The sequence below is a fragment of the Diabrotica virgifera genome, chromosome 6 (assembly GCF_917563875.1).
Source record: "Diabrotica virgifera virgifera chromosome 6, PGI_DIABVI_V3a".
NCBI classification, from domain to species: Eukaryota; Metazoa; Arthropoda; class Insecta; order Coleoptera; family Chrysomelidae; genus Diabrotica; species Diabrotica virgifera.
Genome location: NC_065448.1, coordinates 255,255,487 through 255,269,717, shown reverse-complemented (window position 1 = coordinate 255,269,717; position 14,231 = coordinate 255,255,487). Strand labels below are relative to the sequence as shown.

Genomic DNA, 14,231 nt, shown 5'->3' with positions numbered 1-14,231 from the left:
AGATTACATCCACTAGTTAATACTTAATTCTTCATACATTAATTTCCCCCAAAAAGACAAAATGCATGGTAATGACAGCAAATCTACTAAGATATAAATTATGGCTGGAAGGTCAGATATTAGAACAAGGGTTGGAGTTTAAATATCTAGGCATATATAGCTACGAACAGCTCAAAACAGAAGTGGAAGATCAAGAGAATAGAGCAAACAGCGCCGCAGGTTGCCTGAATGAAACAGTATAAAGAAACAAAAATATCTGTCGTCAGTCATCATACCAATAATGACATATGAGGCAGAAATACGATCTGACACAGAGAAAACAAAAAGAATTCTAAAAATAGTACAGTTGAAAGCTTGAAAAATCGACGGTAAGCAACTATGGAGTAGATCTATACATAAGTACTTATATACGACGGAGATTCAAGATGAAGAACATTAAGTACTGGATAAGAAACAGAAGAGTAGAATTGAACATAAACTGAATGGCAACAAACTGAATAGTACAGACGGCGAGAGACGGTTCCGCAATAGGAAAACGATCAGTGGGACGACCATGTTGTTGGAACCACAACTTTGTAGAGGCACACTAAAAACCAGGCAGAGTCATGGCTATACAAAAAGAAGAAGATGTATTAAAAATGTTGTCAACTATCTTAGTTTGTTGGTGTTAAGATATTTTCAGGTTTGTTGTTGAATTATTCTTCTCTTCTCAGTTTAAGATGATTCTTTCATTGTTTGGTTCTTCTTATAAATGTACAGTTTATTTCTTTACATAAACAAGGATTTTACGTATGGTTTTTATTAAAATTAAAGGAACATTCTAATCAAGGTTTAAATATGCTGCTTTTATTTAATATTTAATTGATATTCCAACATCAAAATAGGTACATAAACAAAATATTATTTAAACATTTTGGTCATTGTAAATATCTTTTAGATTTATGGAGGTGAGAGATGACGGTCTGGTACTAAGGTCCGTCAGCGGAGTCATTGTGGAGAGGTGGTGGTTCGAAAGGCTAGTGAACATGACATATAGTCCAAAAAATAAAGTACTTTGTCTGTGGAGAAGAAATGGTCAACAAACGCAGCTACACAAATATTACACGAAAAAGGTAGACTTTTTACTTTTAAATAATATTTGCGCTCATATATAGTTGACACAATCTATGCTTGTATCAATTTTGTCCATTTTTTAATACAAAGAACACCACACACATTTTATAAAAAATGTAATGTCACTTAAATCAAATAAAATGTACATGAACAAATTCACTTCGAAATTACAATCATTTCATATCATTGCGCCAACTCTGAATTTTTTATAATAACGGCGTAAATTGTAATTAAAATTTATGGCAATCACATTTTTGAACTGCATAACACTGTCATTCATAAATACTGTTAGTCTAGTCGCTATTGAAAACAGCTTGAGGCACAGCATGAGGCTGACCCTTATTTGCGGTGCGTCATTGAAAGTGCGTTGTCATTTATGTCCATTTATGTTATGTTATCTATAAGATCATCATCATCATCATCATCATCATCATCATCCAGCCTTCTGCATCCAAAGTTGAACATATGCCTCCCCTAATTTCTTCCAGTTTTGTCGATCTTGGGCTTCCTGTAATCAATTCCCAGCAATCCCTTTGACGTCGTCTGTCCATCGTGTAGGTGGTTTACCTCTACTTCTTCTATCTGCTCTTGGTCTCCACACTGTAATTTTTTGGGTCCACCTCCCGTCCTTCATTCTGGCTACTTGGCCTACCCATTCCACTTCAGCCATGCTACTCGCTCTATGACATCTGTGACACCTATCCTTCTTCTGATTTCTTCGTTTCTGACCCTGTCTCTGAGAGTCAGTCCTAGTAGTGACCGTTCCATTCTTCTTTGGGCCACTCTAAGTTTGGTTGCTGTGGCCTGGGTTAATGATAATGTTTCGGCGCCGTAAGTCATGACTGGAAGCACACATTGGTCGAAAGTCTTCTTTTTCAAATAATTTGGCAAGAGCAACTTGCCAAAAAATCTATAAGATAAGTTACCTTAATACCTACAGAAAGATTTATGAACCGCCGATTCACAGAATCTCTTTTCTCACTCTAATTCACTAACATACCCATTTGATTTTAGTTTTATTTATATCAATTGGCGCCGTTATTAATTAAAATTCAGAGTTGGCGCAATGATATGAAATTATTGTAAATTCATGTAAATTTGATTTGATTTGAGTGACATTACATTTTCTAAAATATGTGTGAGGTGTCCTTTACTTTAATATCTATTTAGAAGAGAATTGAAATATATTAAAAATAAATCAAAAAGAGAAATTAAAGAAAAGAGAAAGGTCCCAGATACACAATTCACTATTAAAAAAATAGTAAATATGTAATTATTTAAATCTGAAACTTTTCTTATTGGAACCCCTTTCTGGTGACATCCTTAATCTCTGACTTTAACAATTTATAAGACAAGAGACGACGAATAAAGAAAACGAAAGGGACTCTACAATATGCAGTCACATTCCGCTTTCACTCACCTAGGGAAAGGTCCGAAAGAAAGTTCCTAATACTCAAAATCTGAGTAAAGATAAACGTGAAAATGAAAAACAGTTTATGTTTCCTTTCGATTCAGATGCGATGCACAATCTCCAGACAGCTGTTTCTGTCTTACGACGTCATCGGTGGAGCTGCGTGCATACCTCTGAATCAAAACAAAACCAAACTGTCTATTTAAGTGAAATTTTAAAAATAGTTTAAAATCCATTTTTAGGACGCTGTAGCCACATCTCTTAAAGAAAAAAGTCCCAGATATAAAATTCACTATTACAGTAAGAACCTTAATCTTTATATTATTTGCATTTATAGATCACCTGACTCTTCCGTGGAACTATTTTATCAGAACCTACTTAATTTGTTAGATGACCTGCCCCATAAAAGCAGAAAAATTTTATGCGGGGACTTCAACATTAATTATGCTGCTGCTTGTGCTACCCAAATATCCCTGGTCAACATATTTCAATCATATGGTCTATCAATGCACATTCATTCTCCTACAAGGATTACAAAAACTTCATCTACCATAATTGATTATATTGTCTCAGATTTCTCACCCCGTGATGTCTGCACTACAACTGTTAATGCGGGACTATCTGATCATGAAACAGTTTATACGAAGTTTAACATCTTCAGCAAGTTCTCCTCGAAAACTCGACGTTTAGGCAGGATTTTTTCCGCTCAGAACTTTCGTAAATTCCAAAATTTATGCTTAACCTCTGAGTGGCACTTTCCTTCTATGGATGTCGATTATAATTTCAGTGATTTTTTGAATAAGCTTGTCTGTATCTTCAATAAATCATTTCCTTTAATCACAATTAAGCCAAAACATCGCAAACCCTGGACTACCAAAGGTGTCCGAATATCAGCCAAAAATATGCGTTCACTACTGTATATCAAGAAATTTACTACCAACGTCTCTGTTACTGAATATATTACCAAGTACAGGGCAATCTATTTAAAACTTATAAAATTAGCTAAAAAATTGTACTATCAAAATCGTCTCAGAAGCTCTAAAAGTGTTACAAAAGAAACTTGGTCCATAATAAACGATCTTCGAAATAAAACTCACACAGCTCAAACATTTTCCCTTCTAGACCCAGAAAATCTAAATGAATACTTTGTTAATGTGAGTAAAAATATTACATCTACTATTGTGTCACAACAAGATCCCATTTCCTATCTCCCTAATTCAAGAAAGGTTTCGAATTCATTCTTTATAACACCGGTTGATAAATATGAACTGATATAAACAATTAATAGTATCAAAAGCAAATTTTCCTGTAGTACCGATGGACTATCCATAAAAATTTTCTCAAATCTCCCAGACAATGTGTTGGGAGTCCTCATCTCTCTAATTAATGATTCTTTTGAGAAAGGTAAATTTCCAGAGTGCCTAAAGACGGCCATCGTTATTCCTCTTCATAAGGGTGGTGAAAAATCTAATGCCTGCAATTATAGACCTATTTCATTACTACCGGTACTATCCAAAATTATTGAGAGACTCATAAAAGCCCGACTTATGTCCTTTCTCGTTGATAACAAGATTTTATCACAAAATCAGTTTGGCTTTTTAAACAATAAATGTACCACCGATGCCATGTTTTCTGTACTACATGAGGTTTATCAAGCATTAAACAATAATCTGCACACTGCCACAGTTTTTTGTGATTATGCCAAAGTTTTTGATTGTGTAAATCACGACATTTTGATAAAAAATTTAGATTTCTATGGAACTCGAGGTATTTCTTTGAACTGGTTTCAATCTTACTTGAATAATAGGAAACAACTGGTTAGAGCAAATGATACAGACTCTAGTCTCAAAAATGTTGTATGTGGGGTACCACAAGGTTCAGTATTGGGTCCTCTACTTTTCCTTATCTTTATTAATGACATCACTAGTTTAAAAATCGATGGAAAAGTTTTTCTTTTTGCTGACGATACAAGTATCACTTGGAGCAACTCAAATATCGCAACTCTTCCTGCTACTATAACTTCTGATCTACTCACAATAAAATCCATTCTAATTTACTCTCTTTTAACTTAGATAAAACAGTAGCATTGTCCTATAAAGGAACTCTTCAACCCTTACCTCTTCATAGCAGCCAGATCAGTATCGTTGATTCTGTAAAGTTTCTTGGTATTTTTTTAACTAGCAACCTTAAATGGTCCCTTCATATCGATGTGTTAAGCAAGAAACTATACTCAGCTTGCTTTGCAATAAGATCTGTTTCGAAGGAAATGAATTTAGCCTCTTTCAAAATAACATTTTTCTTTGTTTGAGTCCCATATTTGATATGGTCTTCCTTTTTGGGGTTCTGGTACAGCTGCTCAATCCGATGTTATTTTTAAATTACAAAAAAGAGCAATAAGATATCTGTTTGGCCTCAGAAGAACAACACATTGCAGAAGCTACTTAAAAGATCACAGGATTCTAACACTACCTTCTTTATAGATTTTAGAAACTGTTTGCTTAATTCGTAAACATCTACACGTCTTTTCAGTAAGACCTAGACATGACTATTCCACCAGAAATTCTACATTTGACATCTATTTACCGATCCCGTCCAGTGAGTTAGTAAAGAAATCTATATTATATTCAGCAAAAAAACTATACAACTATCTCCCTCTACAACTTAAATCTGCTCAACTTCCCCAAGTTCCGTAACATGACAAAAGCCTATTTATCTGAAATCTGAAAGACCATATTATTCAATAGCAGAGTTTCTTAACCAATAACTAAGAAATTACAGTATTCTTATCTATAAGTAGAATCTTAATATATATTTGAGTGTCATATGCAGCAGCTTAACTTATTAACTTATTAAATTTCTTAAGGTAGATTACGCAATTTGCAATTTTTTTTTAATTTTGCAATTTATTGTTAAGTACTGATTTTTATTTCACTTTATTATGTTTTATTTATATTGACGATTTATATAATTTTAGTAAATTGTGTTTGTTATTGTTCTTATTTATGTTTCTTGTAAGCTTTGTCTATAAAATTGTTAAATTTTTCATGACAATAAAGCATATTTCTAATTCTAATTAAAAAATAATAGAAAATAATAATTATTTTCTATTATTTTAATAGTGAATTTTGTATCTGGGACTTTTTTCTTTAAGAGATGTGGCTACAGCGTCCTAAAAGTGGATTTTAAATTATTATTAAAATTCCTCTTAAATAGACAGTTTGGTCTCGTTTTGCTTCAGAGGCGTGCACGCAGCTCCACCGATGACGTCGTAAGACAGAAACAGCTGTCTGGATGGCCTCTGAATCGAAAGGAAACATAAATTGTCTTTCATTTTAACTTTTATCTTTACTCAGCTTTTGAGTACTAGGAACTTTCTTTTGGACCTTTTTTCCTAGACGAATGAAAGCGGAGCGTGACTGCATATTGTAGAGTCCATTTCGTCTCCTTCATTCGTCGTCGTTTGTCTTATAAATTATTGTAAACGTCAGAGATTAAGGATGTTACCAGAAAGGGGTTCCAATAAGAAAAGTTTCAGATTTAAATAATTATTTACTATTACATATTTTAATAGTGAATTTTGTATCTGGGACTTTTTCTCTTTTCTTTAAGGGATGTCGCCAAAGCGTCATTAAAGTGGATTTTAAACTATTTTTGAAAGGGCCTAGCCGGGTAAGATGATGAAAAGTGCCCCCAACTCGATTCGAATTCCATATAGGTCACCGTTTAGCATATGTAGTGAAATTTATTTTCTGAAATTTTTAGCCCCCTAGGTGGTCGTGTGACCCACCTAGAGCCTAATTAGGGTTTTTATGTTTTTATTTTTATCTCAGCCGCATCGAGAAGTAGCGAAAAACTTTAAACAAAAAAGGTGGAAGATTTAAAAAGTTATGCCCGAAAATTTTTTTTAATTTTTGGCGGGAAATTTAAATTTTAGAACGATTTTAAAATTTTAAATGAGTAAAAAAAATAACCAAGACATTCGTTTTCACGAAAAAAATATATAACTTGTATTTTTGCATAATATTTTACCCTGCATTTTTTCAAATTTTTAAAATTGGTGAAACGCACCTTAAAAAATAAAAAACCGCATTTTTTCGGTTTTTTTTTTCGTTTTTTGATACAATTTTATACATATTTTCCAAAAATGGTAACACCGTCACTAGAATAGGTAAAAAACTAAAAAATAATTGGGGTTTGTTTAATAAAATTTTTTTGTAATGGCATCCATTCTCAAGATACAGGGCGTTGAAGAAAACAAAATTTTACACATTTTTTACGATTTTGCCGAAACTACAGGCAATATTGTAATAAAATTTGGCGAGTATTAAGAGGTAGTTGTTGTGCAATTTTTGACATACAATTAAGAATTTTATATTTGTCATTGGCGCGCATAGGGGTAATGGTCTGAACTTTTTAAAGAAAAAAAGGTAGTACGCCACTGACATATTTTGACAAAAATGATAAGATAGTTTTTTTATCGCAAATTGAATGAGGAATTCAAAAATGATTGTTAATTTGAAATATGTCAGTGGTGTACTATCTTTTTTTCTTTGAAAATTTCAGACCATTACCCCTATGAGCGCCAATGATAAATATCCGATCCTTAATTGTATGTCAAAACACGAACAATACATACCTCTTAAAACCAGCCAAGTTTTATTACAATATTGCCAGTAGTTTCGGCAAAATCGTAAAAAATATGTAAAATTTTGTTTTCTTCAATGCCCTGTATCTTGAAAATGGATGGCGTTACAAAAAATTTTTATTAAGCAAACCCCAATTATTTTTCAGTTTTTTACCTATTCTAGTGACGGTGTTACCTTCTTTGAAAAATATGTATAAAATTGTATCAAAAAACGAAAAAAAAACCGAAAAAATGCGGTTTTTTATTTCTAAAGGTGCGTTTCACCAATTATAAAAATTTGAAAAAATTCAGGGTGAAATATTATGCAAAAATACACGTTATATATTTTTTTCGTGAAAACGAATGTCTTAGTTATGTTTTTATACTTTTTTAAAATTTTAAAATCGTTTTAAAATTTAAATTTACTGCAAAAAATAAAAAAAAAAAATTCGGACATAACTTTTTAAATCTTACAACTTTTTTATTTAAAGTTTTTTGCTAGTTCTCGATGCGGCTGAGATAAAAAATAAAAACTTAAAAAGACTAATTAGGCTCTAGGTGGGTCACATGACCACCTAGGGGGCTAAAAATTTCAGAAAGTGAATTTCACTACATATGCTAAACGGTGACCTATAATATGTAATTCGAATCGAGTACTGGGCACTTTTCATCATCTTACCCGGCTAGGCCCTTCACTTAAATAGGCAGTTTGGTTTCGTTTTAATTCAGAGTTATGCACGTAGCTCCACTGAGTACGTCGTAAGATAGAAACAGTTACCTGGAGAATGTGTTTCGCCTCTGAATCGAAAGAAAACATAAACTGTCTTGCATTTTCACAGAAATTAAAGAGATTAGTATAAAAAAGGTGCAATATTTATAGTGCAAACAGCTTTACTACTGTATCAAGGAGGCGATGGAAAGGGGAGGAGTCGCTGGAACAGCTCCCGAACTAGGAGGGGAATTTCCTGTTCAGGACATGAGCACTGGGGAGGGTGGTTTATTACAGGTCTGCATGGAGGGAGTTGGGTTACTTTTCGCAAATAGCAAGGTAAATATATAGTTTAAACTAACTACATTAGACCCATAGTAGCTATACTATATTGTTATATTTAGAATGTTGATGTGCATTGATTGGTATTTTAAGTACAGTTTGTATTTTAGGTAGGAAGTACGTATTTTTTTATGAAATATGTTTAAATGATAATACAGACCTTTAATATGCGAGAAAATAAAATTTATGTTGCCTGGATATACAAATAGATTAAAGTAGGTAGAGTATATAATAGCATGGACACAGAAGAAAACGAACAAAGAAGTATTGCGAGAAATGAGCAAAGAATTCGTTTCAGGATTCGTTTTTAAGATATTTATTTTAGAACCAAAACATACAAAAGCGAAGATAATTAGCGTTAATTACTTATTAATTTACTTGTTAATAAAATTACAATCTACATATCGGACTTTCGTAAACCTCGGGCTGATGTGACGATATTTGATACCTTAATGAATGATACTAAACGAACAATACGAATTGGTTTTATTTATTAATGTGAAATGGACATATAAAGAGAGGACATCTCGCTCAACACGTCAGGAGGAGAGACATGTAAGGACTACGATAAACTTTCTTATGGGATGGGGTAAATGAAACGTCGAAATTGCTCAGCACGCCAAGTCGACGGGGTTCGGAAGGGTTCGGAATATGGTCGGGATGTAGTTAGCTCACCTATTATACCTTCTTGATTATTCCCCGTTCAGCACACCGAGAATAATCAAATGGCTTTTCGTTTCGTCTATTATACTGTCAAAGATGGTATAAAACACGTCTTGCTTAAATAATTGGCGTATTCTAGACGATAACATTATATTATCGTCACAATAAAAGTAAGATAAGTTACAATATCTGAAACACGCACTGAGGGGGCAGCGATATGTAAAGCCAAGACTGATAATACAAGGAAAGATAAGAGGAGGAAAGAGTATAGGAAGAAAGAGAGTATCATGGTATATTTCATACATACTGTAAGATTTGACTATTTTTTAAAACAATTACCTGTATGTATATTTACATTTTTCACATACGATCAATGCACATCACTAACCGTATCTTTCTATACGTATTGCGAAGATGAAAATATTTAATTATCAATCTTTACAATTATTCTTTTAAATAAAAAATGCAGTTGTGACAGCACTGTTTAAAATATGATTTCATTGTTTTGACGATTTTTATTGATTTAGCGTATGGCTGCAACAGTTGAGTTTTGTGTACCTCATACGAAGTTACAATACGTTACAAACAGTACATGATAATGGCAATAAAATGATTTTTGCTCTCGAGTTCAATTGGGCTCCGTTTTCTGTATGTGTCTCTTGTATTGCGATTAGGTTAATATCGTTTTCTTTTAGTGCAGAATTTGGCATTTTACTCTGCAATGCCTTCTATTAGACCAGGGTATTTAGCATAAAATAAATTAATTTTTAAAAAACAGCTCCTAGAGACTTGTAATTTTTTGCATTGCGGTCAGGATGATGTCAGGAAAAAGTCTACTATAGAAAAATGGGTGGAAATACATTGATGCATTTTAAAGGTGGGTAAACTGTATCTAAAAGTGCATAAACATGTCAAAATAAGTGTATTAAAGGGCGGAATTTTGTTACTCGGGGGTTTTTGGGGTCGCTAAACAAGAATACTCCATAATAACTGACACCCGGTGCACCAGAGAAATAATGCTCTAATGAGTATTTTTACAAATATTTATATAATAACAAAGCAGGTAAAATGGAATTGACTAGAAATGAATCGAGCATCATAAATCATTATACCTATATAAAAAAAGGTTGAAGCGTGATTTAGTAAAAAAATTCGGGTCTTCAATGCTCTGTTAGACCAGAATCTTTAGGCGGTCAGTCTTCTAATAGCGTCACATTACAATATATTTGATGTTTTTCTATTAAAAATTACCATAGATATTGCCAATACAAACAATGAAGTCATACTCTGCTGTCACTATCTCCTTACAAAAAGTAAATTACTAAATAAAAAAAATATACATATTTTGATCTTCCTTGTTTATTTATTATGATTGTTCCGTGTCGTTGGGTGCGCTAATGTGCATTTGTTTGCAAGGACCACTCAAACTTTCCTATTCGCTCTAGCCACTCGCTCGGATGCCATACTAGCAATTTTGTTTTTTTTTGTTTGTTTGTGTTAGGCCTTCATTTTGTTTTAATTAAAAACAAAACAAAACATATGTTTTCTGTAATATAAGCTTTAGGTACCCTGTTTTGTTGTTGTATTGTTTTAAGAACGCGATAAAATATATTAAAAAAATTTCTTACCGTTAGATATGCTAGATTATGTTAATAAAACTTGCCGAATAAACGTAAAAATGTAAATTATTATAATTTGGGTGTATGGGAATTAGGTTGAGTTGGCTTTCAATGAATTGGGTGCAACCCAACTCATCGAAAGACATTTAATATACTCATCGAAAGGCATTTCATATATATCTACCCAAATCACATACGGTCGCTTCATGGTACTTCTAGGTCTACACTCCGTTTTCTCAAGATTTAGATACCTAATGGTTTTTGTATTGGTTTTGATAGTGTTATTTAGATATAAGCGATTGGTCTGGTACAACTTCAATATATTTAGGAGTATTCCAGATGTTATACTCTCCAGGGAATGTTTAGTTTTATATGTGTCTTATTTCATGCTTCTTTGGTTGTCATTAGTCATTGTTTCCATTGTCGATAATAGTCATATAATATCCACATAAAACTTTGGGTATAAGTGGGGTATAACTCCAATCTTCACCATTTCAATCTTCAAGTCTTAAAATATATGACAACCTTGAAGACAAAGGCCTACCAATTTGTTTGCGACCGATTAAGCTCATCAGATTCTTTCATCTAGTGAACAAACTCTGTTTTAAAATATACAGCTATATTCAGAGTAGCTTTCTGTTATTGTATTACTATTTTGCTATAAATAGATATTGTAAATAGATTTCAAACATTTGATAAACTTAGTCTTTTAAACGTTGATTAAAAATTATATAATAATCTGATTTACCTTGTAAATTCGTAAAAACTTGAAAAGTCTTTCTTGACGTACAATAATTTGCAGATTTATTCGTTGTCAATAAATAAAACAATATTCTGGGCAATATCTTCTTTGAAAAATCTTTTTATCAGTACATCCTTTACTATATCATATTTTTATTGCATTTTATTTTTGACTTTCCGGTAAAATCTTTAGCTTATGGACAACTTTGATAAACCTTATCTGTTTCAGACGAGTACGCTATGAAGAGACACTGTTTATTATAATGTTTTAGTTGTTGTGCTACTCTGCTTTAGTGTAAAACCATGTAAAGGTGATTTAATTTTACTTTTTGTAGTATTAACCGCTCGATTTAGAAGCTCTAGGTATAATATGATCAATTAATATTAGAGAAACCATTTGTGTAGGTACGCAAAGACTTTGATACTTGTAACATATGCAGGGTACTTATAAATTACAGATTACAAGTTTTGTGTCTTACTTATGGTTTATTTTAAAATTTTAGCAAAACAACATAAACGATCTTTTTATTCACGAACATCAGTTGTATAGACAGAGTATTTAAAAAGTTTAATTTTTAAAATTTTTGTGTTTCATAGTGTTTGCGAATCGGTTTCATTCCAATTTTTTGAATTAATGATATAAGGGATTGTGCCACGTTTTGGTGTACGATATTCGCGTTCAAAGTTAAGAACAATATTATTTATATTGGGCTATAATTTCAAGAAAGTGTTTTGACATATAATATGTAGATATCTTCAAGAATATGATGTAGTTCGAATTTATCTAAAGTGTAGTATTTACAGAAATCTTTTTTTTATTGATATTAAGATCAAGAAAAGGGCAAATACAAATTCTTATGCATGGTGTTTCCAAAAATACACAGAATCTTTATTGTGTAAAATATAGTAGGATATACCTACCTAAACAATAATTTTAAAAATAACTAACCACAAAAATATATCGCGAAAACCCCAATTAAAATAAACTACAGAATACACATAATCGAAGTATATCATCATTATATCTACAACCCTGTGTGTGTCTTGGCTTGCTTTATGATTTTCGATCATTATGATCTGCTATGTACTTACTTAGTGTTTAAAGTTGGCAGTTTTTAGAGTTTCAGATATTATTCCACTTTTTTCATGTATCTAAGTTTGAGTTTCTCTTCTGACATTCCTTCTCTTGGTCTTAATCTTACATATATGATCTTATATAAAGTGAAAGGTCAATTGAAAGAGGACAAGAAGAATGGAACAACACTGAGGATGTTGCAAAACAGACAAATATGCTGATCTCGAATTAAAGAGATTGGGTTGGACTGTGGTCACAGGTGACTGGATAATCTGGATTTACTGGATATACTGGATTTTCTAAACAGGTGCGCATAGAGCACGGGTATTTTAGGTCCTATCTCTCTACATTCGGAAGGGTTGACTCGGATGAATGCCCATTATACTGAGGACACAAAAACGTTTTGACATAATATACGATGTTGAAGTGCACCAGATGAAACCAATAAAAAGAGAGACAGGTGTGAATTTTGGAGAGTGAAAGAAATGATTGAGGTAATAATTGAAAATATAGCAGGTTGGATTAGTGTGCACAACTATATTCGTGCAGTGATCATGAAGAAAGAAAGACAGCTGGACTAACGGCAAAGGTAAGAGAGAAAAAAATTGTAAGTTGATGAAATATGTTTTTATATGAGGTGAACAAGTGAGTCAGATTGTGTGAGTAAGACTGGGAGTGATGCCGCTCTCAGCAGCAGTTTTTCGCAAAGTAGGAAATTTGATGAAATTTCGATGTGGAAAATTCTCGTTCTAAACAAGTCTACATCCTTTTCACGAGCTAGTGGTAGATGTTTAAGTCCAAGAGAAGCCTGGGGAACAAAGAAAATCTCAATTTGCATGCTTTATCGGAATAATAAAAATTAAAAGTACTTACTGGGTTATTTGTTTGGTTGACAAGGCTCAAGAGTTGTTGGAATAAAATAAATGATTTTCCCCACACAAACGTTTTAGGACGTATGTGATTGTCAGTGTCTCTGCATGATTCTATAATATAGGGGGTGCCAATTTCCTGCGAAAAATTTAAATGACATTATCGATTGAATGGGACTATATTAGGTATGGTAAAAAATATTAAATGAAAAAATAAAATATTTACGTAAGGCACTAAAACTTTACAAACATCATTAATTAATAATAAATAATTTAGGCAACAGGTGTATGTTCTCAAAAAACTTCATAGTGTATAAAATTATTTATTAAAATCAACTGAATACTTTCAGCATGTCACATACCAATACCACTTTCAGAGCTTCCTATAAAGAACAATACTTTAAGAGAATTTGTTTTTCATAATTTTAAAATGATTAAAAAACTTACGAATTATAGAGGGTTAAATGATATTAACTCATGAAAGAGTAATTGTCAACAGAAAACATAATAAAAAATATTAAAAGGTCAAAGCCTCTGTTATAAGGGTGAGCACCCTTTTAAAGTTGTACAATTACCCTTCCATGATGTATTTATAACCTCCTATAAGACGTAATTTTTTTTTATCATTGTAGGTACCTAATTGTAAAAAACAAAATCTCTTAAATTATTGTCATTTACAGGAAGCTCTGAAGATGGCATGTTGTATGCTGAAAGTATTTAGCTGATTAAAATAATTTTACCCATTATTAAGTATTTTGAAACCATGTACCTGTTGCCAGTTTGACGTATATTTTGGAAGTGTGTACCAGTCATACACTCTTTTTTCAATAAACAATTTACTTGAAATAATTTGTTGTTAACAAACCTGTTGTGTTTCAATTAATAAAGTAATTGACATACTTTGTGAGAATTTAAGAAACACCAACCTTAGGTGATGATGTTTTTATAAATTTATAATATTTCGATCTAATAATTTTAATAGGATTATATGAATTTATTTTTATTTTGCTTATTCTTTATTTTGTGTATAGTTTGTTTATTGCTTAATTAAGAAATTATTCACAA

The 14,231-nt window shown here is 32.1% G+C and overlaps 1 protein-coding gene across 8 annotated transcripts in view; it reads left to right on the top strand.

Annotated features, from left to right (window-relative positions):
* LOC114331549 (MAP kinase-activating death domain protein) overlaps positions 1-14,231 on the top strand; it is a 91,670-nt gene that overhangs the window by 52,603 nt on the left and 24,836 nt on the right. For all 8 annotated transcript variants that reach the window (XM_050653933.1, XM_050653935.1, XM_050653931.1 and 5 more), the window contains 2 exons: positions 938-1,112; positions 8,029-8,196. In XM_050653933.1, the coding sequence (XP_050509890.1) occupies positions 938-1,112; positions 8,029-8,196 (343 nt within the window). The remainder of the gene's footprint in view (positions 1-937; positions 1,113-8,028; positions 8,197-14,231) is intronic.